At 33.8% G+C, this 27599-nt stretch overlaps 1 protein-coding gene and 1 pseudogene across 1 annotated transcript in view; one reads left to right on the forward strand and one right to left on the reverse strand.

Annotated features, from left to right (window-relative positions):
- The window catches only part of LOC113045219 (protein unc-13 homolog A-like), a 59627-nt gene extending 40587 nt beyond the window's left edge, over positions 1–19040 (reverse strand). Inside the window, exons 1-7 of the mRNA XM_026205444.1 lie at positions 18752–19040; positions 11614–11643; positions 10883–10982; positions 7250–7367; positions 3098–3221; positions 2272–2342; positions 1258–1312 (exon numbers count right to left, since the gene is read on the reverse strand). Of these exons, the coding sequence (XP_026061229.1) occupies positions 1258–1312; positions 2272–2342; positions 3098–3221; positions 7250–7367; positions 10883–10982; positions 11614–11643; positions 18752–18773 (520 nt within the window). The 5' untranslated portion in view covers positions 18774–19040. The remainder of the gene's footprint in view (positions 1–1257; positions 1313–2271; positions 2343–3097; positions 3222–7249; positions 7368–10882; positions 10983–11613; positions 11644–18751) is intronic.
- Positions 19041–21070: 2030 nt separating this feature from the next.
- LOC113045220 (BTB/POZ domain-containing protein 2-like) lies at positions 21071–27397 on the forward strand (annotated as a pseudogene).
- The last annotated feature ends 202 nt before the right edge of the window (positions 27398–27599 follow it).

Below are 27599 nucleotides of genomic sequence, written 5' to 3' on the forward strand. Positions count from 1 at the left end.
ATAAATAAATAAATGAAAATAAAACTGCTAAACTTTTTTATAACATTGATAATAATCAGACGTTTCTAGAGCAGAAAACCCCAATTCCAGACAAGAATCTGTGATTTTTTAATTCTCTTTAACTTTTATTTAATTGATAAAAGTACAAAGAAAAGATGTCCAAAGTTTTCATTGACTAACATTAATACATTTTGTAAATAAAAACAAATTGTGATGGCTGCAACACATTCGAAAAATCACATTTCGCAGAATTGAATTTAAGTCTTCCGCCAACTACTATAAATAATAATGTGAAAAGATTCAAGGAATACAGAGGAATCTCAGTCTGTGTAGGGCAAGGCAGGGAAGCTCAGGTGAATGTGCTTGACCTTTAACCCCCTTAGATGGCATTGCATAAGAAACCGTCGTGCTGCGGTGTTAAATATAGCCACATGGGCTCAGGACTACTTCAGAAAAACACTGTCATTTAACAAGAACTGCAACTTGAATCTATGTTACTCTATGAGAAAGCTATTCTTCAATTACATGCAGCGATGCAGCTGGGTTCTCTGGGCTAGAGCTCATCTCAGATAGTCAAAAAGACTAAAGAGTAAAGTATGGGTTTGATGACTCAGTGTTGTGCAACTGGGCGCCATCCAATAATGATTCCCAGCTGCATGTCTCAGCCAATCAGAAGGTCTCACAGTCTAGCCCCGCCCCCCGGGAGCTGTGTCAGCAATCTATGTATGTGTGTGTGTGTGAAATAAGATCATAACTCAGAACTCCATTCATGCACGCCGCTGCTCATTCAGCATTCTGCAGGACTTCTATCATTACCATCATTCATGAATCACATTAACGGTGACACACATACGGGAAGGACTGAACCGCTACAGCACTAAGTGGTTTAGATGCTCAGAACTGTGAAGATGATCCGATTTACGGGTGAAATCTGAATCTGATCTGATGCTCTCATAAGTGACCATCAGAATCAATGGCTACTCAGAAATAGCTCCAGAAGATCTTGCACGCTCATGTCAGATGTCGAGATATGGTTTTACCAAAGTGTTCAGACTTGAAATAAAACATTCATTATTTGCAAGCTTGAATTAAATGTGCATTGTAGCATTTACTAATATTTGCTTGAAAACTATCTGAAGGAGAACGGCTTAAGTGTGCATTGACAAGCATGCAGGTGGATTTCACAAGTGAATGAAAGGGAATGCAAATATTTGGATTAATTTCATAATAGTTTAGGTTGTAATTCATCAGACTCACAGCACTGTGTTCCCGGGACTGACAGAGGCCTCTCCTGAACCTCCTGATAGGAATACTGTAACACACATCACACACATACTAATCATCAGACACATGTGAAACCTGTTACATTAATGCAATGCTTCCAGATTAACATTCTAAAGGCAATGCAAACTCTTTACGAGAGATTATTATCACACTTGATCAAAACAGAAAGAAACAAGTTTCCGTTCCCCATTGACAGATATTTGTTCTTGATCTCATCATAAAAGCACTTCATTTCGTTCAGTTTATTAGAAAACAAGGCTTCATCTTTATATAGCATCTCAAGTAAATTTACATTTATTTAAAGATTGGGAAAAAAAATACAGATAAAGATATTTATTTCTGCAGTGAATGCAAGATTTAATGTCATGACTTTATGATTTGAAGACTTTCTGCTCTGATTTGAGACCTTTTTAAGGCATTAATTTGAGTAACTGAAACCAATCAAGAATTTTTAAAGATCCGCAAAAACTAAATAAATATATTTTTTTGATTTTACAGTAAACTATTTAAATTCCACTGGAAGCACGAAAAAAAACAGTGTTTTCTCCAAAATTTTTAAAAATATTGAGCTTTTTTTAATAGTTATATTGCCCAGCACTATGATAACAAGTTTTATTTGCGATTGTGAATACATCAGCTACTGTTCTGAAAGTGAATCCACAGTGAATCTTACATGTGACCCTGGACCACAAAACCAGTCATTAGGGTCAAGATACAACAATTGGGAAAATCTGGAATCTGAGGGTGCAAAAAAAAAATCTAAATATTGAAAAAAACATCTTTAAAGTTGTTCAAATGAAGTCCTTAGCAATGCATATTACTAATCAAAAATTAAGTTTTAATATATGGAACATGATCTTTACTTGCTACAAATACACCTCAGAGACTTAAGACTGGTTTTGTGCTCCAGGGTCACATATGTCAATTTTAAGTGAGATTTTTGTGTTGGTGCATGCAGAGACTACAGCACAGAGAGACGAGACTCACATCCTGGTCTCGCATGGCATTGAGCTGCTCCAGTTTCTTTGCCCAGTATCGAGCCTCTTCTTCTGGGATGTCTGTTGGAGAAACACACACAGTGGATTGAGTAACATCCAAGATATCCAAAGCCGGTTTCACAATCACCAGTTCCTAAATGTGATGTTGAAAACAACGGTCTAACCTTTGGCCAGAACAGACTGCAGAGTGAAATAGACTCCAGCAGAGCCACTTCAGAGTAAAAGCACATCATTTATATTGACTGAGCGAGAGAGCTTCAGTATAAAGGTGTATTTCTTTTTGAGAACAAGAGCTCATTTGTTTAGAAAAACAGGGCATATCTGATGTTTGAGGACCGTCTGTGACTTCACAAATGCATGTGTAGCAAAAAACTACAAATGTAATGTAAACTATTAAAAACTTTCAGCAAAAGTTCTGCTAAGCGGTTTCAGCGTTAATAAACATGCACATGAATATGATGTTTAAATTAACAATTGTTTTTGTTTTGTTCATGCATTTCTTATTAAAACAGTATTATGGGATATACCGATAGCCCAAAGTTACCTTTAATTTACATCTCAGACCTACCAAACATTTCTACTTGCTGTTGTCTGTGTGTCACTGGAGTAGGTTTTTATTTATCAAGGATGCATTCAATAAATCAAAAGTAATGACATGTTTACAAAGTATTTCTATTTAAAATAAATGCTGCTTTTTTAACTTTCTATTCATCTGTGAATCCTGAAAAATTCAATTAATGATGGTTTCCATCAAAACATTGGGCAGCACAAGTGTTTAACAAGTGAGGTTGTAGCTGTGATGCGTTTAATCTCACCCAGAGGCAGCTCGAAGCGCGTGTCCAGAAGCAAACTGTGAAATGTTGGATCTTTGGTGCCACAGATTTCATTATCCGCCATTATGACCTGAGAATCTAGAGTCAGCCATTCGCCTGGTCCTTCCTGACACACACACACACACACACACACACACACACACACACACATACACACACACACACACACACACACACACACACACACACACACACACACACACAGAACAGTGCATATGCTTGTGAACTGGGATGCACCTAAAGACTCATCATGCATATAATTTTGTCATTAAATACAAATACTTTACATTTTGTATATATGTATATACATATGCATGTATAATATAAATTGCATATTGCATTATATATACGTTGCAATGCATATATTGTATATTATTTATTTATAATGGGCCTTTGTTAAACACAAATAACTTTAATTTACTCTATTTTTGATTCAAGTCAGCCTTTATTTATGAAGCATTTAAAACAGTTGTTGACCCAAGGTTTTGCATAGATCAAGAAATGCCAAAATAAAAATGAAAATGCCTTGTCAACTAATATTTCAAGTAACAAAATTATACCCTGATTTCAGAGTTTAAGGCCTGCTGCAGAAAAAAGATGGATTTCCTTTAGATTTACTGTAATAGGGATAGCTTTTTAATATAACATTCATTAATTTAATAACAAACTATTGTTTGATTGAAACCCAATTTAACTCCTTTAGTTTAGAACAGATTAAAAACTCTATTTTTCAAGTAAGTCCTATAGGACAAGCATGTAAAGTCTTTTCAGCAAAAATGCATCATCTGATGTCTTTGCCAATAAAGTGATCGACTCTTTTAATTAAAAAGTGGGACCTTCGTCTCTCACTGCACATTAACGTCTCAATGTCCTCATACACGTCTCTGATCGGTCACAGAGAGCTGTTAACCTTTCCTTCCCAGAATGCCGTTGGGGATCATCGCCTTGATTTCTGATGACTCGTTAGACTTCTCTCGTCTGTGACATCATCAGGACAGCTCCAATGATTGGCTGAGCTCTGAGGTCAGTGTTAATCTGAGGTCATTAATCTCTCTTGACGTCTTAAAAGTACCACATAAAGGTATTCCTCATTTATTTCTCAGCCAAATATCAATGAAAGTAAAACGAGTCGGCACATACTGTTTTTCAGAGTGAAACGCAGAACTGTGTGTAGTTACACATGAGCAGCACATAATCCAGTGTTTTCAGCATCTTAGTAAATGCTGATTCACATAAACTCACATTTGAATCTGTTTCAGTCACTTATCATGTGCTTCAGGAAACTAAACATGAAGCGTGGGAAGCTTTAAGGTCTTCATGTGGTTTTTATTCCAAAATAAAAGCTTTATATTTTAATGTTTGAAAATAAAGAAATTAAGAATATATTTTTTTCCGTTCTACAATAAAAAAGATTATTATTATTATTATTATTATTATTATTATATTTTTTCTTAAAATATAGATTTTCTTAAATAAATTATATATATATATATATATATATATATATATATATATATATATATATATATATATATATATATATAAAATAATATTATATATTATATATATATATATATATATATATAAAATAAAACATAACAATATTACAATTTTGATTTATATTAATAATAATAATAATAATAATAATTAATGATCATAATAAAAAAATATTATTATTATTATTTTATAGCTAAAATTTTGGGCACTTTGTCCATTCCTACAAACAAGCACAGCAAACCTGAAAGAAAAATTCATTTTAAATAATAATAAAAAAAATTGTAAGAAGACTATAGACTATATAGATTATATTTTTATTATTATTATTTCTTAAAATAAAGTAAAATATAAAATATATAAATATATAAAATAAAATATATAACAATATTAAAATTTTGTCTTATATTATTATTATTATTAATAATTATTATTATTAATGATCATAATAAAAATATATTATTATTATTTTATAGCAAAAATTTGGCCATTTTGTCCATCCCTTCAAACAAGCACAGCGAACCTAAAACTTTTTAAATTTCATTTTAAATAATTAATTTCTTTTTACTATTTTTTATTTTACAGCGGAATATTTATAATATAATTTAAGTTTAATATTTCTGTTTAGTTATACTAATGATCAGAATAAATAACAAAATCATTATTATTATTATTATTATCTAGTCATATTGATAATATAATCACAAAAATTGAAGCGCCTTTTATTTTAATTGTAAAAAAATAAACAAATAAATCACATTCACAATATTTAATAAGCTTTTTTTTCTCTGAAACACACAGCCTTATTCTCTGGGATTTAAAAAATATATTTTTTTTTTTTGATGAAAACTGTGCATCCGATCACTTTATAAAGTAAACCTTTTATGCACAAGATACATAAATTGAGGAATCATTAAATAATGCACCACTGCTTTGCTTTTATATCTTTTTTATATATAATCTAGTAGCAATAAAGCACAATCATATATTACAGAACAAATGCACAAAAATAACAAATCTCTCTGAACATCAGAAGAAGGAAGAGGCTGAGAGCAGAAAATACTCATTCATTATTGATAGCAGATGATTTATTATTCATGTCACGTTATGAAAGTAAAAGGAAAAACTCATGGGTCATTTATAAAAACAGGACATAAAAGCAGCAAATGGAAGGTGGCTCAATAAAACCGCTGCTTTTAAATAAAGCAAACATTGGCTTTCGTAACAGGACAGGAGATGAGGAGATCTGAGGTGCATTACAGCCATAAATCCAGTGTCTGAAGCAGATCTAATCCAAAACCTGACCTTCACTTCTCTTATCTGACATCACAGCTACGGTCATCCTTGTTAGAAGTCTGACCTCACCACAGAGAACAACTGTACTGCTCTTATGTGGCTCTTTCATAGCTTTTAAAATATAGATATTACAATCTGGCATGTGTTTCTGCACAACATTTCATGACTTGATGTTTTTGTCTTGTTTTCCAATACAAATGCAAGCTTAAATCAAGATACATTTACTTGAGAAACAAAATTATTTAAGATATTAAGTATTGTATTTTGAAAAATTGATCAGATTATGCTTGAAACTAGGGCTGGGCAGGATGGGTAAAATATTATGACAATATTTGTTAGAACTATGAATGCTAATTTAGGGCCACATGAAATGCATTTTTTTTTATGTTCTATGTAAAATTAAAAAAAATTTGATTCTGTTTTATGATTCAGTACTAATCTATAAAAACTGGGTCTAGTGAAATCAATTAATAAAACCTTAACAATTTAATCAGTCTTTTAAAATGTCTTTTCTCTAAATTAAATGGTGAAAAAAGTTTTTAACGTCTATTTTCTTACTTAAGAAAAAAAAAAAAGTTAAAATAAAAATATTAATATTTATTTTTAACTTCTATTTTCTTACTTAATATTTATTTAACTTATATTTATTTATAAACAAATATTATATGCACACTTATTATGATTATTATGCAGCATTATGAGTCTTTTCTTGTGATTCTGAGATATCTAACTATTATGATTTTTTGAAGTAAGTTTTTTAAAAATAGAATAAAAAAAGTTAATTGCAACTTTACTGATTTTTTTCTTGCAATTGCAAAAAAGTTTTTTTTTTTTTACAATTCTTGAGAAGAATAAGTAGAATTGGAAAATATAAACAAACAAAATAATTTTTTTTTATTTTTTTAATATATAAAATTTCAAAAAAAAAAGAAAAAAAGAGATGCAGAACAGATAAAACCGTTGCAATTATCTTTATAATCTTTATTCTGTGAAAAAGAGAATTTTTTATTATGTAGAAGAAACAAGCTTTCATAAAAGCCTGATTTCCTTGTTAATAAAAAAAAATAAATCAAAAATCTTTTTAGAACTTTTGAGAATTTTTCAAGAATTGCACTAAAAACATTCTTCCTTAATGGAATTCATCTTGTGAAATTTCTTTAAACTATTTTTGTGAATTCGGCTCCAGGAATCTCTATTAAATCCCTAAGTATACTAATCTTTCAATAAACCTGATATTAATCTTTTAAACGAACAGCATCTAGTTTTCGCTGTCGTGTTAAAACCAGTATAAAGAACAGCGCTCATATCAGCCGTGTTATTTAAACTCAATAGTGCAGCACTGACCTCGTTTGATTGGCGGATACTCTGCAGTGGGATCCAAACGTAGCCCACCATGGTGTCCCAAATCAGTCCTTTATTCCACACCTCCACCGTCAGGCCCAGATCCAGACGATTTATCTCACTGGACAGAAAAAGAAAGAGAGCGATAAAAAACAGAGCAACCTTTAAATGAAGATAAATGGTGATGCACTGCAGAGTAAACCGCTGAATGAACCTATAAGTAGGAAACAAAAAAGAACAAAGACTGACTGAAAAAGGCTGCTTGTACTTTCATAAAGACAGTGAGATGTTCTGCGGAGGAAAGTTAAAAGCTTTGATCAAGCCTGGCATGAAGCGGAAAGCAAACCGAGAGCTGCGAGGATAAAGAGCTCGTCTGGAATCAAGATTCGATGTTTATCGAGAGACATTTGCATCTGATTGCTGGCACCACACTGAGAGGATTTTATAGACTAAACTGCTTTACATAAGTACATCACGGCAAAATGGAAACGAATAGGAAACAAAACATGGCCTGGAGAAATATAACACGCACCTAATTTACAGAACAGCAGGACGCAATGTTAGAAAGAAAACCACAAGAGAAGTGAAGACTGCAACATTTCTAAGATGCTGCGGTTTCAGAGTGGCTTCAAATATTATAATACCAATAAAAATACAGATATTTTGCCACATTTCTCAGGGTTTAGACACATTGTGTGAGTCACGTGTACAACAAATTAAAATAGTGAAAGCCGAACCTGATGTCTTTCAAACACAAACAAGAATTTCTTGACCACAGATGATACGTATAATAATATATAAAGCTATACAGTGCTTATAAGAACATATAATTTATAAATTCTAAGCTATAATGAATTACTGTATATAAAGCTTGACAGAAAACATTCCATTACTTAAAATAATATAAAAAATATTTTTTTACTAATTTAAAATCATTCGATTTTCCCAGCTGATTAATAACAGTACATTAAGACACCTGTCTTGTGTTACGAGATTTCTGAAAAGCTATGTTTGAATATGCAAATGAGGCATCATCTAATTAAATATGCACTCATTTGCATACATTTCCAGAACATAAATATGAACCCGTCATAAATCCATGTTCAAAATTCTTGTTTGATTTTGTTGACATATTAGAGTGAAAAGTTTGAGATATTTAGCATTTTTTGTTTTATTACTCAGAAGAAATACATCTCTGATTTGTTTTTTTCAGGAATAAAATGTTCTATAAATCAGTGTGTGAATAATATACGAACAAACCTCAGAAGTTCACTAAGATATTCATTGGAATATAAATCTACAGACACAAATATATAAAGTGCAATATAACAGAAGTGCATGGTTTTATTTCCACTAGTCTGAACGAAGATAATGTTATGGAAGCAAATTAGCCCAAAACATTTAAATTTACCAGTGCATGAAACAAAATGTTTTGAGCTGAAAACACCTTATTTTGGAAGTAAGATTCAATGCAACAGAGAAATTTTAAATGCATGTGTACTCATATTTAATTTCTAGTATGACAACTGGAAGCAATAATATATATGAATCTTTATTTAAAACACAAAACAGCCATATATATTAGCTGAGGCTGTTGCATACTACTGTTTGAAACATTTTTCCCTGCATACTGCTTCAGATTCAAGATTTAAACCCAGTAGTCATTAGTGCAGTGTCTGCAGAACAGTTTTCTCTTCTGAACATCGGCGCTATCAAAGGCACGTCACGTACTGGAGAGCAGAAGGAGATTCTCTGCAGAGCGGCGTTACGTAAGAACAGCCGTGCTGCACCAGAGCAAACGCTTTGAGCTCATCTGTCTGCTATCAATGAACAAAAGCGCACGGAGAAAGATGTGTGAATGAACACAGGAGCGAGTGAGCGGGCGACAGAGGGAGATAAAGTGAAGATGACAGGGATAGAATCACAACATGAGAGGAGACCAGGAAACTGAAAAAGAAATAGACATGAAAGCGTGATTTATGGAAGCATTTATGAAAAAGAAAAAACACTTTTATCAGAATTGTGTGATGTAAACTCGAATATGTTTCAAATGACGTCAACCCCGTGCACAGGTTTCAAGTGTCATTCACCTCTTTGTTAAGAATGAATCATAATGCAAATAAATATGTGCATGAGTAGTTCTGTGCATGCTCATTTTATAGTAATCCCCGCTTCACAACCACTTCTAATTAATAACAATATTAATCAACTTAACAATGTTCTAGTCCAAAAATCGCTGGCTGCCTAGGCACCTTTTTCCACCTTTGATTTGAAAAGCTTAATTTCCTCATCACTACTAAACATGAACTGACTCACAAACAGTAGATACACAGAAACAATGGTGACATGAGGGCTATAAATACCAAACAATAAGGGTCACATGACATAAACCAATGAGAAACAAGCCACAAGACTAAGACGACCAATCACAACACAGACTAAGAGAATCACATGGGAAGAACATGACTGTGGCCAAACTACAAAATAAAAGACATGAACATAAACCAAAACCCAAAACAGCCGTGATAAGGGGACTCCTACGGGGGAATTTTTTATTTTGAGATGGGAGTTAGGGTATATTTTTTGGACATATTTTTAAACTACAGTAATCTAATCTAAAAATGTGAACAGTCAAGTAATAAAATAAGAAGAAATAAAATGGCAAGCCATATCACAAATAAATACAATATATAAAATGTAAATACAATAATAATAAAATGTGAACTACTGAAGAAACAAAGTCACCTACATCCTGGATGCTCTGGGGGTAAGCAGATGAAACATCAAAATTTCATTTATAACAGAAATACATGAAACTCTAGATGGTGCAGTCCAATAGGTCTAACTCAATCTAACCTGATGACATCATTATCACATGGCACAGCTGATTGGTTCACTCCTGTATCAGTAGCCAATGAGCTGGCTGCTCAACATTCAGATATATGACTAGAGAATTCCATAGTAGTCGCAGCTCTCTTCAGAAACCCTCCGCCATCCCCAGCTCCACCTGTATAGATCTGCTACGAGGTGATACATGTATGCTATATGGCGGTTATTTCATGTATGTTATATTTACAACAGTTTTTGTAGCAGGACATAGCATAATTAGGTTAAAAAAAAAAAAATCTTGAATCTCTTAAATGTGTCAAATATATTTTTATTTGTTGCCACATCACCCAACCGTATGTCATATCTCATCAAATTCTCCTAAAATCCTTTTTTTTTAAACTAAATTATTAAGTTATAATTTAGTTGTATAGCTCTATAATCTAAAACTATTCGACTCAATAATGTGTATTTTTATTTGACCTAGGAAAAATGTCTTAGATAAAGTCATATTTAAAAACTCCATTAAGTGTGCTGAGTCAGAAGAGAGAAACTTTTGAGCAAATGAGATTCTCTTGACTTGCTGAACGCAGCAGGAATACTCTGTTACCGAACTCAAATCAGCATGAAGATAATCAGAGTAAATGTGTTTCGATTAAGACTAATAAAACACTGACTGTAATGAGTGCAGGAGAGAACTGAACAAAAACAAGGCACATGAAAAAAACTACAGGATGAGAGGGACACATAGATGAAGAGAAATGAAAGTAAAATTAAATCAAAAGACAGAGGAAAATATGAAGGACTCACAACATGAAGTCTTGCTCCCAGCTGGGTTGGCTGCCACGTACTGCGATGGTCGTACTTTTCACATTCTGAACCTTTAAAGTCACGTATGTGTTGAATTTCTCTGCAGGAGAAAAAAAAGGAGATAACAATCATATCATTCATATACAGTTTTCCAAAAGTATTGTACTGAATAAATGGATACATTTATGTATGTACAAAATTTAAATAGATTACTAAATGATGTAAAAACTTTTTTTTAGTTAAATAGTAATGTCCAAAAATTATTGTACAGAACAATTTATAAATTAATGTATAAATGATTTTATATATTTAATTACATTTATTTTATTTTAAATAATTCACATGAATTAACATTAAACTAGATTAGTAAAGGATTTGAAAAAGTAAATGATATGAATAAATAATAAATAATAAAAACTAAATAAAATTTTTTTTATTGTTAGTTACAGTAAAACCAAAAAGTATTGTATTGGACAATTTTTTTAATATAATCTATATAAATTAACATAAAACCAGATCACTTAATGTAAAAAACTAAACAATTTATAAATTAACCTTAAAATAAAGTATTAAAAAAAAGAGGTAACATGAACTATGCACTAATCTAGCTTTCTAATAAACATGGCATTGTACTCTATGAATATTCTTTACAAGTATATATATATATATATATATATATATATATCTTGAAAGGAAAAAAGCTGTGAAATCATGTTGTGATGTTTACCCACCCTGGGGTCCATCATATTTGGCCTTCTTCACTGTAAAAAACAGACAGAAGAGTAAGAGTTAAGTATCAGAGAAAAAATGAGCCAGTAAAACAGAACAAAACGAGCTTAAACAAACACAATGAAACTATGTTTGTCTCTTTGCATCAACATTCAGACGAGTAAAGGCTTCTGCATTTGGTATTCTGACAAAGTAACTTTCCACTGTGAGAATGCATATACAATGTATATGCACTCCAGAAACAGAAGAGCTTGTGCATTTTTGATGAGTGGAAGTCTCTTTGTACAGGAATGAGGGGATTTCTTAAAGTTTTCCATCTCTCTGTACTGTGATGACGTGTGTTCCCATGCATTATCAATGCCTGCTGTAGCATTAATATGCAAACCCGCTCCGAACCCCCATTCAACCCCACCCAAAGCTGCTCTTCTCTCCTCTTCCTCTGAATGGCCATTAAAACAGGAAGTGAGTGTGTTATAAAGCCTTGACTGTACACACACACTCCTCCATAAACGCCTCATGTGGTTTTCATCCTCACTCTTATCTAAAGTGAGTTGCTTTCTGGGTAATCATACTGTAGTGCTATTGTGGCATCTGTGCTGCAGTAATTTCGATGTGTTCGGATTCGTTCCGGCACCTCTGACCGGAATTCTGGCCAATACAACCATTTGAAATGATGAGATCTGAGAGGAAAGTGCCAGCGTTAGTTTAATTTCACGGAAGTTGCTCAGGAGAACATCTACAGACTCATGCAGCGAGAGTCCAGACAGCGCCAAAGGATATGACATCAGAGAAGATTTTGTCAAATCGAACTGATCACTTTATTGCGGTCTGAGTCAGTCTGACACACAACTAATTTCTGAACTGTCAAAAATACTGATTAATATGAAAGTTGGTTTCTGCCATGTGGAATTTTTTTTAAAATTGCTTTGTTTCTTGTAATTCTGAGTGAACATCTCACAAATCAGACTTTGTTTCTGTCGAGAGAATCAGAGACGTTTTACATCAAATTCTGACTTTTTTTTTCGTAATTGCACATTTATTCCTCACAATTTTTATTTTTATTTTCTTAAATACCAGTTCATTATTCACAACTGTAACATATAAAGACACAATTAACATTTAACTCACTATAGAAAGATGTAAACTCAGAAATGCAAGATATGAAAAGTCATAATTGTGAATTGTTTATATCTCAATTCTGAGTTTATAACAAACAAATTATTAACAAAGTCTTGATTGTTAGATATAAACTCAGAAACACATAAAAAAAAATCTAAATTTTGAGAGAAAAATTCAATTAGCCTCGCTTTTTTATTTAGGCTACATATACATTAATCCAGATGCATTTAAAAACAGCATTTTTATTTTAAAACGCTCTCCGTCCACACAAGCGTTTTGCAAACTTTGTCTCATCCACACTGAAACGTCATAAAACTTTTCACTTGCTTCTGCGCATTCGCACAGCCTCAAAAAAACTCACTGCAGATGATACACAAGGAATAGACATGATACGTTTTTAGCGAAAATGGCATTTTCAAATTTATCCACATTTTTTGTAGTTCATGCATGTAAATTTGTTGGAACTTAATTGATCTTGCCATTGTTATGCTCTAATGTTTGAGCTTTCGAGAAAAGCTTTTGGAAAGCACAAGAAATAAATCAATAAATAATAAAGAAAAATGTCAAATGAAATGTCATAAAAACAGAGGCCATCTGAACCATCATCCAAACACAATAAATGCTGGTCTTTCCAGCAGCAAACACCACAGTTTAGAAATAAAGACTTCGGTTCAGTTTCACCCAATGGCCTCTTTATTCTGTTTTCAGTGCGTCAGCAAATTCCTCAGTGGAAAACATTCGCTCGGGTTGCTTTCTTGGGTTCTGACTCATTGTGTCTCTCTGTGGTCTGATCGAGTCTACAGCGTTTTCTCCCCAGGGCTTCAGGTGTCACTAATGAATCCTGGATCCTCTTTCTGCTCTATCAGATCAACAGATAATGTCATTTATCAGACTCATCGCACACTCGACATTCAACGGCTTCCTGAATTGACCAACGTTTCATTTTATTTCTTCCCTCACAGTTAAAGATACACACATTCGTTCATGTGCTTTAAGAGAGAGCTTGAGTTGTAGATCATTTGTTATTGTGAAAATGGATGGATGGATGAATAAAATGATAGACAATGGTGAATGGATGGATGGATGGTAGATCGACAAAATGATAGATGGATAGATGAATGAGCAAAACGCTTGACAAAATGTTGGATGGATGGACAAATGATTGAAAAAATGGTAGATGGAGGGAAATATAAATGGATGGATTAAAAATATGATAGCCAAAACGTAGATGGATGGATGGATGGATGGATGGATGGATGGGAAATAGACAAAATCAAAGATGGATGGATGGGCAAAATGCTTGACAAATATTGGATGGATGGATGGACAGACAAAATGATGGACAAAATGGTGGATGGAGGGAAAGATAAATGGATGGATGGACAAAATTATAGACAAAATATGGATGGATCGGTGGATTGATGATAAATATACAAAATGATAGATGGAAGAATGGACAAAACGATTGACAAAACAGTGGAAGGATGGATGGATGCATGGATAAATAGATGGATGGATAAATGGATGGATGGATTGATGGATGGATGAATGGATAGGATGGATGGATGGATCGGTGGATTGATGATAAATAGACAAAATGATAGATGGAAGAATGGACAAAATGATTGACAAAACAGTGGAAGGATGGATGGATGGATAAATGGATGGATGGATGGACGAATGGATAAATCGATGGATGGATTGATGGATGGATGAATGGATAAATGGAGATGGTAGATAGACAAAATGATAGATGGATGAATGGACAAAACAACTTAAAAAACAGTGGAAGGATGGATGGATGGATGGATAAATGGATAAATGGATGGATGGCAGATAGCCAAAATGAAAGATGGATGAATGGCCAAAACAATTTAAAAACAGTGGAAGGATGGATGGATGGATGGATGAATGAATGGATAAATGGATGGATGGCAGATAGACAAAATGAAAGATGGATGAATGGACAAAACAACTTAAAAAACAGTGGAAGGATGGATGGATGGATGGATGGATGAATGGATAAATGGATGGATGGCAGATAGACAAAATGAAAGATGGATGGATAGATAAACAAAACAATGGACAAAATGGTAGATGGATAAATGGATAGATGTTAGAAAAAATGATGGATGGATGAATAGACTGATGGATGGATGGATGATGGGTAGCGAGACAAACAACAGACATAATAATACAGTAGAATGAGAGAACAATACAAGGAAATTATAAAAGTAAAAAGAAGTATCATCTGTCCTCTGTCCTGCTTTCATCATGCTTGTGCCAGTTTGCAGGTGAAGCTGGTTAAAAGTGTCCCCAGAGCCACATAAAAATAGATCCTCTGGTCTGATACAGCTTCTTTATAACTGCATAGTGGACAGAAATATGACGACCCGATCCGAGCTGAGCGGCCACTGTATATCTCTGCTGAAACACCCGATCTATTTTCAGCCATGGAGTTCTTTCCATTTCAAGCAAATACACACTGAAGAACGGCGGCAAACCGGAAACAATCTTTGCCATTCAGCTCCATCTAAGATTGAATTATAGAGAGGTGGGCAGCTCTATCGTATGGTGTTTCACTGAGTGCAGTTAAAACAGACCACTGTAATATATCAATACAGGCCAGATCAATGAAGAGGACGCTGGATCGCAGAACCCAGGAAACTAGTGCTTAATAATAGCTCAGAATCATAAATCACTGCCAATATAAATAATTCAGAGCTGGATCTGCTGCCCACAAACAACACATCGTAATCAATGACTCCCAGACCCCATTTATTCGCCACAGCCGAGAGGAAAGAACCAGCTGACTGTGAAAGGAAATGAAGAACGAAGGCCTCTTGAATGGGTTTTACTGACATGCCGAGGAAAATGTTATTGCTCAGATGTTGTCCCTTCATAATTTAGAGCTCCATTAAGTCTCCTGCTTCATTTAAGTAACATTGTCTCAGATGATTCTCCTAAAATAGTGAGTAGATTTCATACCGAGATTTCAGACTCCCGAATGCAGATTTTGAGATCTCGGCAAATCTGAGAAGAGTTTTAATCTTTATTTAAGGATTAGTTCACCCAAAGATGGAAATAGGCAGAGAATGTGCTCCCCTCAAACCATTCAAGATGTAGATGAGTTTGTTTCTTCATCAGGTTTGTAGAAATGTAGCATTGCATCAGTGTCTCATCAGTGGATGCTCTGCAGTGAATGGGTGCCGTCAGAATGAGAGCTGATAAAAACATCACAATAATCCACAAGTAATATTAGTCCATTAACTAATGTCTTATAAACACACTGCTACAAACAAATAGCTTTTGTCTTCTCCAGATGTTAACTGATGGAATGGATTACTTGTGGATTATTGTGATGTTTTTATCAGCTGTTTGGACTCTCATTCTGACGGCACCCATTCACTGCAGAGCATCTATTGATGCAATGCTACATTTCTCCAAATCTGATGAAGCAACAAACTCATCTACATATGGATGGCCTGAGGGTGAGAACATTTTCCACCAAATTTGGTTTTAGGGTGAACTATTTTTCCTCTTATGAAGCAAGCATTTCAACTTGCTCTCCATCGAAGAGAAATAACGGAGAAATATAAGAGATCTCATTCATGATTTTATTTCCCTGTGGTCTAGTCTCTCCAAAAGCATCAATTATGAGCAATAAAACTCCTCGTGAACATCAAAACACATTACTAACTGTGAAGACCTTGCTTTTCCTGCGATGTTTAGCTGGAAACAGGAGGTGGGATGTTATCCGCCCATGCTGACTGCAAAAGCGTTTTCAATATTACATAAGTGTGAAAACACTCCTACATTCAGCATATGACAACACCACTGAACATCATAAGAGTTATATCACTCAACACAACAGCAGAAAAAGGAGAGGCCTTATGTAATACATTCAACTTTAGATTTCATTAAACAATCTGTTAAGGGATATATATGCAAACTGACTAGTGGAGTGCCTGAGAATATATAACCAAGCACACATCTTTGTGATCTCTTAAGTAAAGAGCTTAATTCAGTCATGACCCTTCATGCTACACAGTCTCTCCTGTAATGAACATTGATCCAACACCTCTGTCATGACAAACTGCACATCAAGAATAAGAGCTTTGTCGTCTCAAGAAACCCATAACTCCTTTCCTGAACAGTCGCTGTGCCTTCACTCAGGGACTTCTTGTAAATCACACCATTCCTGTTTACTGTGCAGGGATTCCCAGATGAGGGACTTGAATTCACATTATAGCTACTGTCAGAAGCCTAAAATTGTGTTTAAGTGTAAGTTTCTGGCTAATATATTTCACCATAAAAATTACAAAATAAAACTAACTTTACTTGCACTTTGTTATTATTTTCCATTACAAAAAAGTGCATCTCCCCCTCCAAATTCTCATTAATGTATTTAAAACACTATAATTTTTATTTAAATCAACATAAATGAAGGGCAATAAAACAAATACTGACATGGTAAAGACATTATAAATTGTCTATGCAGTATATATAAAAACAATTGCATTATGGTAATTGTTTATTTCCTAGATATTTATTATTATTATTCATTTATTTTTGCATCACACTAACGAGAATTGTGAAATTTGCTTTTCCACTGTAGTTTCACAAAATATTTAACTACAAAAAATACGCATAATTTTAACATATTTATTATTCATATATTTTTACATCATTGTAATGAAAATTAGCTATATATTTATATATATTATATATATATATATTATAAGCAAACAAAAAATAATAATTTTCATAATAGTGTAATGCAAAAATAATATTTTAGGGGTAATTATATATATAAATATATTATTATAAATATACAATTCTATTATTTATGTATTTTCTTAAATTCTATATTATTATTTATATTTAATATTTATATTTTTTTTAAGCATGAATCTTGGCAGGTTTAGTGAGATTCAGCTTTGAACAACTGCGCTCATATGACCAGCACCAGTAGTGAGAGAGCAGCTAGTCTTTTATAGTCTGGTGCAGCACAGAATAAGAATGAGCCAGCCACGTGTCAATGCATCAGAGCAAAATCAGCCGTGCTGGATTACACTCATCCAGCTATCAATCCTTTGTTTTTAAAGTGCACTTGATGCACTGGAATCTCTAACACTATTATAGAGTACAGATGTTGCTTTCAGAGCATGCACACGCAGCGTTATCAGTGTTTTGAGGCATCTGAGCCATTCATTACCAAATCGATCATAACTAACCTGTCAATCAATCATTTCATCCACAAAGCTAATGCATGTGAACCTGAAGAAACGTGAAGCCCTGGATTGCACCACGTAGAGCGTGACCAGAATAATCTTCACAAGAAATCTCATTTCATCAAGCTCACACACCCACACACACAGGATTCCCTCCGAGCCGTGCTAGAGATTCCCACTCTGTACTGAACAATATGAGCAATCCCCTTCATAACAACACATTTCTACATATCAGATCCTTGAAATAGTAATGCGATGTCCTAATAGAGTCTGTATTAGATTCTGATATTAACACTTAAATGGTCGATGACTAACAGGTTATGAATGAAAGTTAAAAGGAAAAAACACACACACCTCCACTAAACAGAAACAGAAACAGATCTTAACACCAAGGCAAAAACATCATCATATCATGCATCATTATAGACCACGGTCACAACATTCACTTATACCACATTATTTTGATTATCATGCCTTGAAATGCCATGTAAATACCATGATAAATGAATTCATGGTAAAGTCCAATAGTACTTTTTTGTGAAGGATACTATGAAATGTGGTTTTATACCATTGTATTGACATGTATTAATATAGTATATGTGAAAACGCCATGGTTTTGTAATCAAAACAGGTCTTTAGCTAAAAGTACTATGTAAATACCGTGTTAAATGAGTGTGGTAATGATTCAGTCTTCTACTTTTTGTAAGCTATTCTGTATGATAAAGGTATTATGTTGACCAAATAACAATCTGTTACAATAAAGGACAAATGTTAGACTGTTACTCACCGCCGACGCACAGCAGAGACATCGCGCCGCGCCGCGTCGCGTCGACCTCCGCCGGAACGGGACAGTCCGTTTACTTGCTGTGATTGGATTCAGCCGCGCTCGCTCAACACACGGCCATAACTACAGCTTTTACACAACAAACGCGTAAACAAACGGTCGAACTAACAGAAAATGTTGTCATAAAGCACTTTCCCCGTGAGTTAGTCCCTCAGTTCATCGGCCGTTTCGCGCCTCTAGCGCAACTGCCATCTTGCTTCAGCACCAGCGGCGCGCGGACAGCTCAGCTCGCGGTGTGACGTCACGTCGATGAGAAGCAGACGGAGCGTCACGCCACGCGCTAGAGTTAGATGCGGGACTCCCGCTCCAGTTAACTGGAGTTGTATAACAGCAGATCAAAAAATTCCGCCTTTATTACACGATAAATCTACGATTTGTGTAGAAAACGGAAACATTTCACATGTAGCCTATATGGGAGACGTCTACATTGATTAAAAAGACGTAGATGTATTTGCAAAAAAAAGAGTGAATTTGCATTCTATTCATTTACTAACTGCTCGTTTTCCTAATAATTGTATTTTATTCTATTCGATTGATTTTTTTTTTTACAATTAAGAAAAGCAAAATAGTAATAATATATATATATATATATATATATATATATATATATATATATATAATACTTAAAAAAATTGCTATGTATCTGCTTAATGTAAAACCAGATAACTTCCAGTTAATCTCAATCAAACTGCAGTCGATTTATTTTGATTAGGTAAAAACATAGCTAACAAATACAGCTAATTAACACAATAAAAACATTATAATATAATAAAAAAACACGATTTTTGGAAACTGAATATAATATTATATATATATATATATATATATATAAATATCCCTTTCAAAAAATAATAATTTATTATGATGAAATTGTTTATTGAATTATTTTTACAAAAGAGTTGGAGCTTATTTGAGTAGGCTTTAAAATAAAATATTATATTAGACTTTCTACTTCAAAATTTTATTTATTTAACAATTTAATAATTCTGTAGGCTAATAGACTAATAATTCATGAAATCAGTCTATTTAGGCTGTTAAATCAGTTGCCTTGTCAAAAATCTGTGTCAAAAAATGCATTCTATTAAAAAAAAAATATATATATATATATATATATATATATATATATATATATATATATTTTTTTTTTTTTTTTTTTTTTTTTTTTTTGATAGAATGTAATAACAATATAAATGTTAAAATGTTTCGAATTCAAAATCCTGGAGTTTTCTCTTTCATTATATAAAATGCTATGCATAAACGAAGATGTAGGAGAAGCTCTTTGGGTTGAGTGGGTTCATTCACTATTCTAACTGCATTTCCAGTGCCCCAACATCGTTATGGGATACAGTTTCATGACAGGGCTTTTTCACGCAGCAGATACTGCATTTGATGCAGCTTTGGATGCGTGACGTCACTGCAGCGCTTCCTCTCTCATCCGGATGAGGGCATCATGACATATTACTCTGACATCGTGTTGGGGTAAATATCCTTTGTCTTTTGTCATTTGCAGGGATACGTGGACATAATAGTACGCGATCAGCCAGGTAAACCAGATCAAATGTATATAGAGACAACAGATTATTTATTCTTTAACTTATTTTTGCATGCAATAGTAATGTTTATGAGGATTTGGAGACAAGGAATCCTTCTTTCTGCAATTCTAAAAATCATAATGGCTTAATTCTAAAATACAATGTTTGAATGTACAAATATATTTCATATATAATTATAATTAATTTTAGAAGTTCATTTAAAATTGCTAATATTTTTTCAGGTTTGCAAATATTTTTTTTCAGATTGTATATGTATACACGATATAAAAAAATCTAAATTAAAGTATCTAAAAACAATTATATATATTATATATTTATGTAATAAAAATGCAACTGAAAATAATTTACAACAAAAAAAATAAATATAAAATATATTGAAAGAATAATTCTAGAATAATATAATGTAAATAATATTCGAATAATATATAATATAAATAAAAATATTAATGCATTAAACCAGGGAATTGACAAATTCATTTCCTTTTGATAACTGAATAATTTATATATTTTATGTATTTATATATAGGACTTTCATTTTATAGATATTGCAAGAACAGTTTCAAGTCTGTTTAATAGTATCAGAGTTAATAGAAAAAAATAGAAAAGTTAATAGAAAAAAAAATGTAATACTAATTTCAAGTAGTTAAAAAAATATTGATAATTAAGAAATATATACAACACTACACATGTAGCCCGGATGTAGTGCGCTCGCGATTTGTTTACTCATTCAGCGGGTGCGCGCTTCAGTCCAAGATGGCTGCTGGAGACAATAGCGGTCGGGTTCCGTGTTTAAATTTGTCGATACCCGGACCTTTGGGTAACAGCCAACCGAGCAACAGTCCTTACGCTTTGGCTGCGAGTCACCGCGGATCCGCTGGAAGCGGCAGCGGAGGCTCTCAAAACGTAACGAGACGCTCAAATCCCCAACCGGGGCCTGCGGGCCTGGAAATCCCCGGCGTTGCCTTAGGACCGCCGCCGAACCTGATGAACTCTCTCCCGGCTGTGGCGCCGCCGGCTTCGGCCGCCTCGAACATGACTGGAAACCCGTCAAACGCACCGGTGACCCCGGCGACACACCCGTCTCTGTCCGCAGCCGCCGTGCTCGTGTACCGGGAGCCCGTTTATAACTGGCAGGCGACGAAGACCACCGTGAAAGAGAGATTTGCGTTTTTGTTCAATAATGAAGTACTGAGTGATGTTCACTTTCTAGTGGGCAAAGGCATCGGAGTCCAGCGGATACCTGCGCACAGGTGATGCACTTAATAAACACTGATGACTTTAAGACAGCAAATTATTAAAATGACTCTTCTGTCATTATATATGTAACCCTGGACCACAAATCCAGTCATAAGGGTGAATAGACATTTAGATATATACATTATCTGAAATCTAAATAAATAAGCTTTCCGTTGATGTATGACGTGTTAGGATATGCCCTTATTTGGAATCTGAGGGTTAAAAAAAACGTATTCAAAATATTGAGAAAATCGCTTTTAAGTTGTCCAAACAAGGTTCCTACCAATGCATAATATTACTAATCAAAAATGTAATGTATGGTAGGAAATGTACTAAATATTTTAATGAACCATGATTTTTACTTAATATCCTAATGATATTAGGGATAAAAGAAAAAAAATAATTTTCACCCTTTCAATGTATTGTGGTCTATTGCTACAATTACACCTGTGCTAATGATGACCAAATGCATTTCTTCACCACCATATCGTCTTAAAACCCGTATGACTTGCTTTAGATGTTCAGCGGGATGTTCATGCACCCGCTTCATTATAATTGAAGTGAACGGGAAAAAAAATGACCAAATGCATCCTAACAGTAGTCTATAAATCTCATGCACTATATAAAACAATCCTTCCGAGAACATTTGACTGCTTTGTGTAAGAAACAGAGCAATATTAAAGACATTATTCATTCAAAAAAAAAAAAAAAAAACTTCCCATGCATCATTCTAACGTTTTGAAACTGGAATCTATATTTTACATTACTGACTTTTTTGTTGTTGTATTAACTTTACTATTAATTGTTTACCACATAAATATATTCATAATACGAATCAGTTTTGATTAGCATAAAATGTCTATATATCTGACTTCCATTTGTTTGTATTTGTTTGTACTTTTCAGTGACTTTAAAGTGAAATCAGAATAAGTTAAAGGCCATCTTGTAAACATATTTAGGTTTTGACAAGTTTCTGCTTCTTTGTCTTTGAAATAATACTTTTACTAAATAAATGCATGTAATATTAATATTCTAATAATTATTTCACCATTGCAGGTTTGTCCTGGCCGCTGGCAGTGCAGTGTTTGATGCCATGTTTAATGGAGGCATGGCCACCACATCCACAGAGATCGAGCTTCCTGATGTAGAGCCTGCTGCATTCCTCGCACTGCTCAAGTAAAAGCGGTTTTCTCTGTATGCATGCATGCATGTATGTACATACATTCCAGAAAGCTTCAGGTTTATTTTCTCCAGGTTCCTGTACTCTGATGAGGTTCAAATCGGACCCGAGACGGTGATGACGACTCTCTACACCGCTAAGAAATACGCCGTCCCTGCTCTTGAGGCCCATTGTGTGGAGTTTCTGAAGAAGAACCTGCGCGCAGACAATGCGTTCATGCTGCTCACACAGGTAGAGCTCACTCACTCACTCACTCACGTCTGGGAGGTTTGCACAGACTCCTGTGGATCTGGTGATGAAGTGGCTGGTGTGTGGTTTGTTTTGAAGGCCAGACTGTTCGATGAGCCGCAGCTTGCCAGCTTGTGCCTGGAGAACATCGACAAAAACACCGGAGACGCTCTGGCTGCTGAGGGATTCACAGATATTGATCTGGGTACTGTATCACCGAAACAAATCCGTTTTTTGTCATTTACATAGTTTAATGGTTTTATTTTACGCCATCCTATTGTTTTCTTTTAGTTGCATTGCTTAATGCTTAACACAAACTAAAAATTAACAATACTTTGAAAGCATTTAGCAATCTTAGTTTATTGCAACATTTTAATAAATCATTATAAAAAATGATCTGTTAATATTAAAGCTGTCAGTCGATTACAATTACATCATATGGTTTCAATTAATCACTAAATAAGATTGACTGAAAATACCCACAAAAGATTGTTTAAAGATATGTTTGTGTTAAATTAGAAAGTATCAAGTAGATACTACAAATTGTAGCTTTAGAAATATTTGGTTTGATTTACACAAACGTTTTGGCTACAAATGTATAAAAAAATGTAAATTTATCTACAATGGCCTAACTTTAACTTTGGAACATAAAATAAGATAATATGAGAAACATCTGTATTGTTTGTCATTGGTAACCAAAACTGCTTTGTTACCAACAGTCTTCAAAATATCTTCCTTATGTTTTACAAAAGAAAGGTTTGAAACGATTTGAGGGAATTGAGACTACATTAATTAACATTTTTGGGGTAAACTATGTCTTTAATGTTTATTAATAAAGTTAAACTCTAAATAAGAAACTAAATCTGCCAGCAGATGGCGGTAAATGTCTTTGAGTCATTAATTCGAATCATTCAAACGGCTGATTCATTCAGGAATGAAGTAAACGGCTCTCTCTCTGAATGGATCTTTGAATCATTGATTCACTTGAATCGTTCAAATGGCTGATTCATTCAGGAATGAAGTAAACGGCTCTCTCTCTGAATGGATCTTTAAATCATTGATTCACTTGAATCGTTCAAACGGCTGATTCATTCAAGAATGAAGTAAACGGCTCTCTCTCTGAATGGATCTTTGAATCATTGATTCACTTGAATCGTTCAATACTCGGATTCATTCAGAAACTAAACATGCTGTGTTGCTCGGAGATGCACAACAATTATGGCTTTAAAGGTAATATATAATTTGCAAAATAGAGCTAAAACACATACTATAAATATAACACAATATCAAGTTCTTATTTACTGAACTGTTGTATAAAATCACATTTAAACTCCTGATATTCAGGACAAAATATGATCTCTCGTGTAATAGCCTGTTGCTTTTCTTTCTAATGTGTTACTGTATGATATACATATAAGATAAAAACACACACGGGGCATTTTTGCACCAATATTTTGAATTTATGCGTCATAATTGTCAACTGTGTGTAATGTAAGATGACGTAGGTGTCGTAATAACTTACGTAGGTAAGTTATTTTTTTATTTTGTAACTAATTAAGTTAATGCATTAAACTGGTATCCCTAGTTAATATTAGTTGTTGCAGTTTTTGCAATACACAAACAAAGCAATGAAGAGCTTTATTATTTTAATGAACATTAAACGATGTATGTTATAGAAGAAGAATAAACTCTGTAATGCATTGCTCATTGTCAGTTCATGTTAGTTAGTGCATCAGCTAATTATTTGTTTTTTTAATAATAGTTATTGCTTTCTTGGTTAACTACTTAACTATTGTTATATTTACTTGAACTTAATTAATTAAGGCCACATACCATTGTTTTAAAATAACATACTCTACAATTCAGAAGATTACAGTCAATGTTTTTTTTGTGGAAATTAATACTTTTATTCAGCAAGAATACATTAAATTGCTTATAATGTTATAAAAGATTTATATTTCAAATAAATGTTGTTTTTAAACTTTCTATTCATCTGTTAATAATGAAGAATAGATTGTGCAGCACGACTGTTTTCAACACTTATAATATTCAGAAATGTTATCATCATGATTCTGAAGATCATGTGACACTGAAGACTGGAGGAATGATGCTGAAAATACAGCTGTGCATCACTTTAACAGATATTCACGTATAATCATTGTAATAATATGTCACTGTCTTTATTGTATAATTGAATGCTAATAAATGCAGCCCTGATGCATCCTTTAAGAAACACAATCTTACCGACCCCAAAGCTTCCAGACGAGTGTGTGTTTGTGGTCGTGGGTTCCTCTGGTCCTCACAGACGTCTGTGTGTCTCTGGTCTCTGTCAGACACGCTGGTGGCGGTGTTGGAGAGAGATACTCTGGGCGTGCGTGAGGTGCATCTGTTTGGAGCCGCGGTGCGCTGGGCAGAAGCTGAAGCTCATCGACAGCAGCTGCAGCCCACGCCGGAGAACAAGAGACGTGTGCTGGGGAAAGCCCTCAATCTCATCCGCTTCCCGCTCATGACCATCGAGGAGTTCGCCGCAGGTCTCTATACATGCACCTCATCAACCCTGTAAAGCCCGAAATACATCAGAATATCCAAATATGATGCAGTAGCTTTATGTGGATGTGTGTTTCACTCAGGTCCTGCTCAGTCGGCCATCCTGACGGACAGACAGGTGGTGAGTCTGTTCCTGCACTTCACGGTGAATCCTAAACCGCGTGTGGAGTTCATCGACCGGGCCGCGCTGCTGTCTGCGAGGGAAGGAGTGCAGCATCACGCGCTTCGGGCAGGTGGAGAGCCGCTGGGGGTACAGCGGGACCAGCGACCGCATCCGGTGAGAGAGACCCCCGTGTGTGACCTCCTTCACACTGATAACACAAACTAACCCGGTCACGGCTGTCTGCAGGTTCTCTGTGAATCGCAGGATATTTATCGTGGGGTTCGGCCTCTATGGATCCATTCACGGACCGACAGACTATCAGGTCAACATACAGGTGCGTCTCAAACCACACATCAAGTTCATTTTAATGTGAGGCATGTCAAACCCGTCTGTCCCCTGCTCGGTGGATTGTTACAGATACACACTGTAGGGATGCACCATATTCGGTTTTTATCCCATATGCCGATATTTTTCAACTTAGTTTTGTTTTTTTTTGGCAAATACCGATATATTTATTTTTTTGTCTCCAAGTTTTCTCCAGTGTGGAAATTTTAAAAACCAATTATTTTTTATAACCAACTTATTTGTTAGAATTAAATAAACAATAAAATATTTTTTTTTAATTTGTAATGACAGTACATTTAGTAAGATTTGAAAATAATTATAAATAAACTATATATCAGTCGCTGCATTAATTTATTTATTTATTTTCAAAAAAATGCAATAGTAGCCTTAAATTTAATTTTTTTAGATTTAATATTTGTAGATGGTCTAAAGCAAAAGGGTTGTCAAAAATTCAGAAAATCTTGTAAGTTCATAATTATATATAAATATATATATATATATATATATATATATATATATATATATATATATAATTATTATTTTTTTCCCTGCACTAAATACCAGTGGGGTATTGTAGTTAAATAAAACTGAAACCATAAAAAAAAATCATAATTTATTAAATAGAATATATAAAAAAACTTTTTTTTTTTAAATTCAGCTAATTTCTCCTTTCATTTTGTCAAACTTGATGTACTAAATAAATAAACCAAAAACTGAATAAAAAAAGACAAAAATATAAATTTAAATAAAAAAACAACTAAAAGTTTGAAAAACTTTTTTATATAGAAATTATATATATATATATATATATATATATAGAAATATGAATAAAACCGTAATAGTATCTTGATACTAAAATAAGTAAACACTGATAAATACAATTTATATATAGCTTTGTGAAAAACTACAATCCCTTAAGTGTCAGATTTACCATCAATCCGATAATAAATGATTGTACTAGCAGTTTTTATCACCTCTTATTAATCTCTACATTATCAAGTTATTTTTTTTCACACCACTGTTTAGGATGAACTGATAAATGATGGAAGGTAATTACTGGTTTAAACACCTTAAATGTACATAGTTCTGATTCAATTTTAACTTCTAGTAAAAAGAAAAGAAAAATCAACCTCCAGTGTGCTTCTTTGTAGTGATTCAGTGCATTCATGGTGTGTTTAGAGGCTCATTTTCATGGTTTAGTGTGGGATCTCTTTCAGATCATTCACACGGACAGTAACACAGTTCTGGGTCAGAACGACACGGGCTTCAGCTGCGACGGATCCGCCAGCACATTCAGAGTCATGTTCAAGGAGCCGGTGGAGGTTCTGCCCAACGTCAATTACACGGCCTGCGCCACATTAAAGGTGACTACAATCTGCTGAAACTAAACACACCTAGAGATTGGTGTTCGGTTTATTTCTAGGTCTCCTCATTAGAAAACTTCCAATTTGTTTAGTTTTTAAGAGTTTGGATAAATGCATTTGAAATGTTTTTGAAAGGCTGCATTTATTTAATCAAAAATACGGTAAAAACAGTTTAAATATTATTACGATTTAAGAATGAACTGAATTTGTTAGGATGATATTTATTTATTTCTTT

This window comes from Carassius auratus, chromosome 27 (genome assembly GCF_003368295.1).
Source record: "Carassius auratus strain Wakin chromosome 27, ASM336829v1, whole genome shotgun sequence".
Taxonomy (NCBI): Eukaryota; Metazoa; Chordata; class Actinopteri; order Cypriniformes; family Cyprinidae; genus Carassius; species Carassius auratus.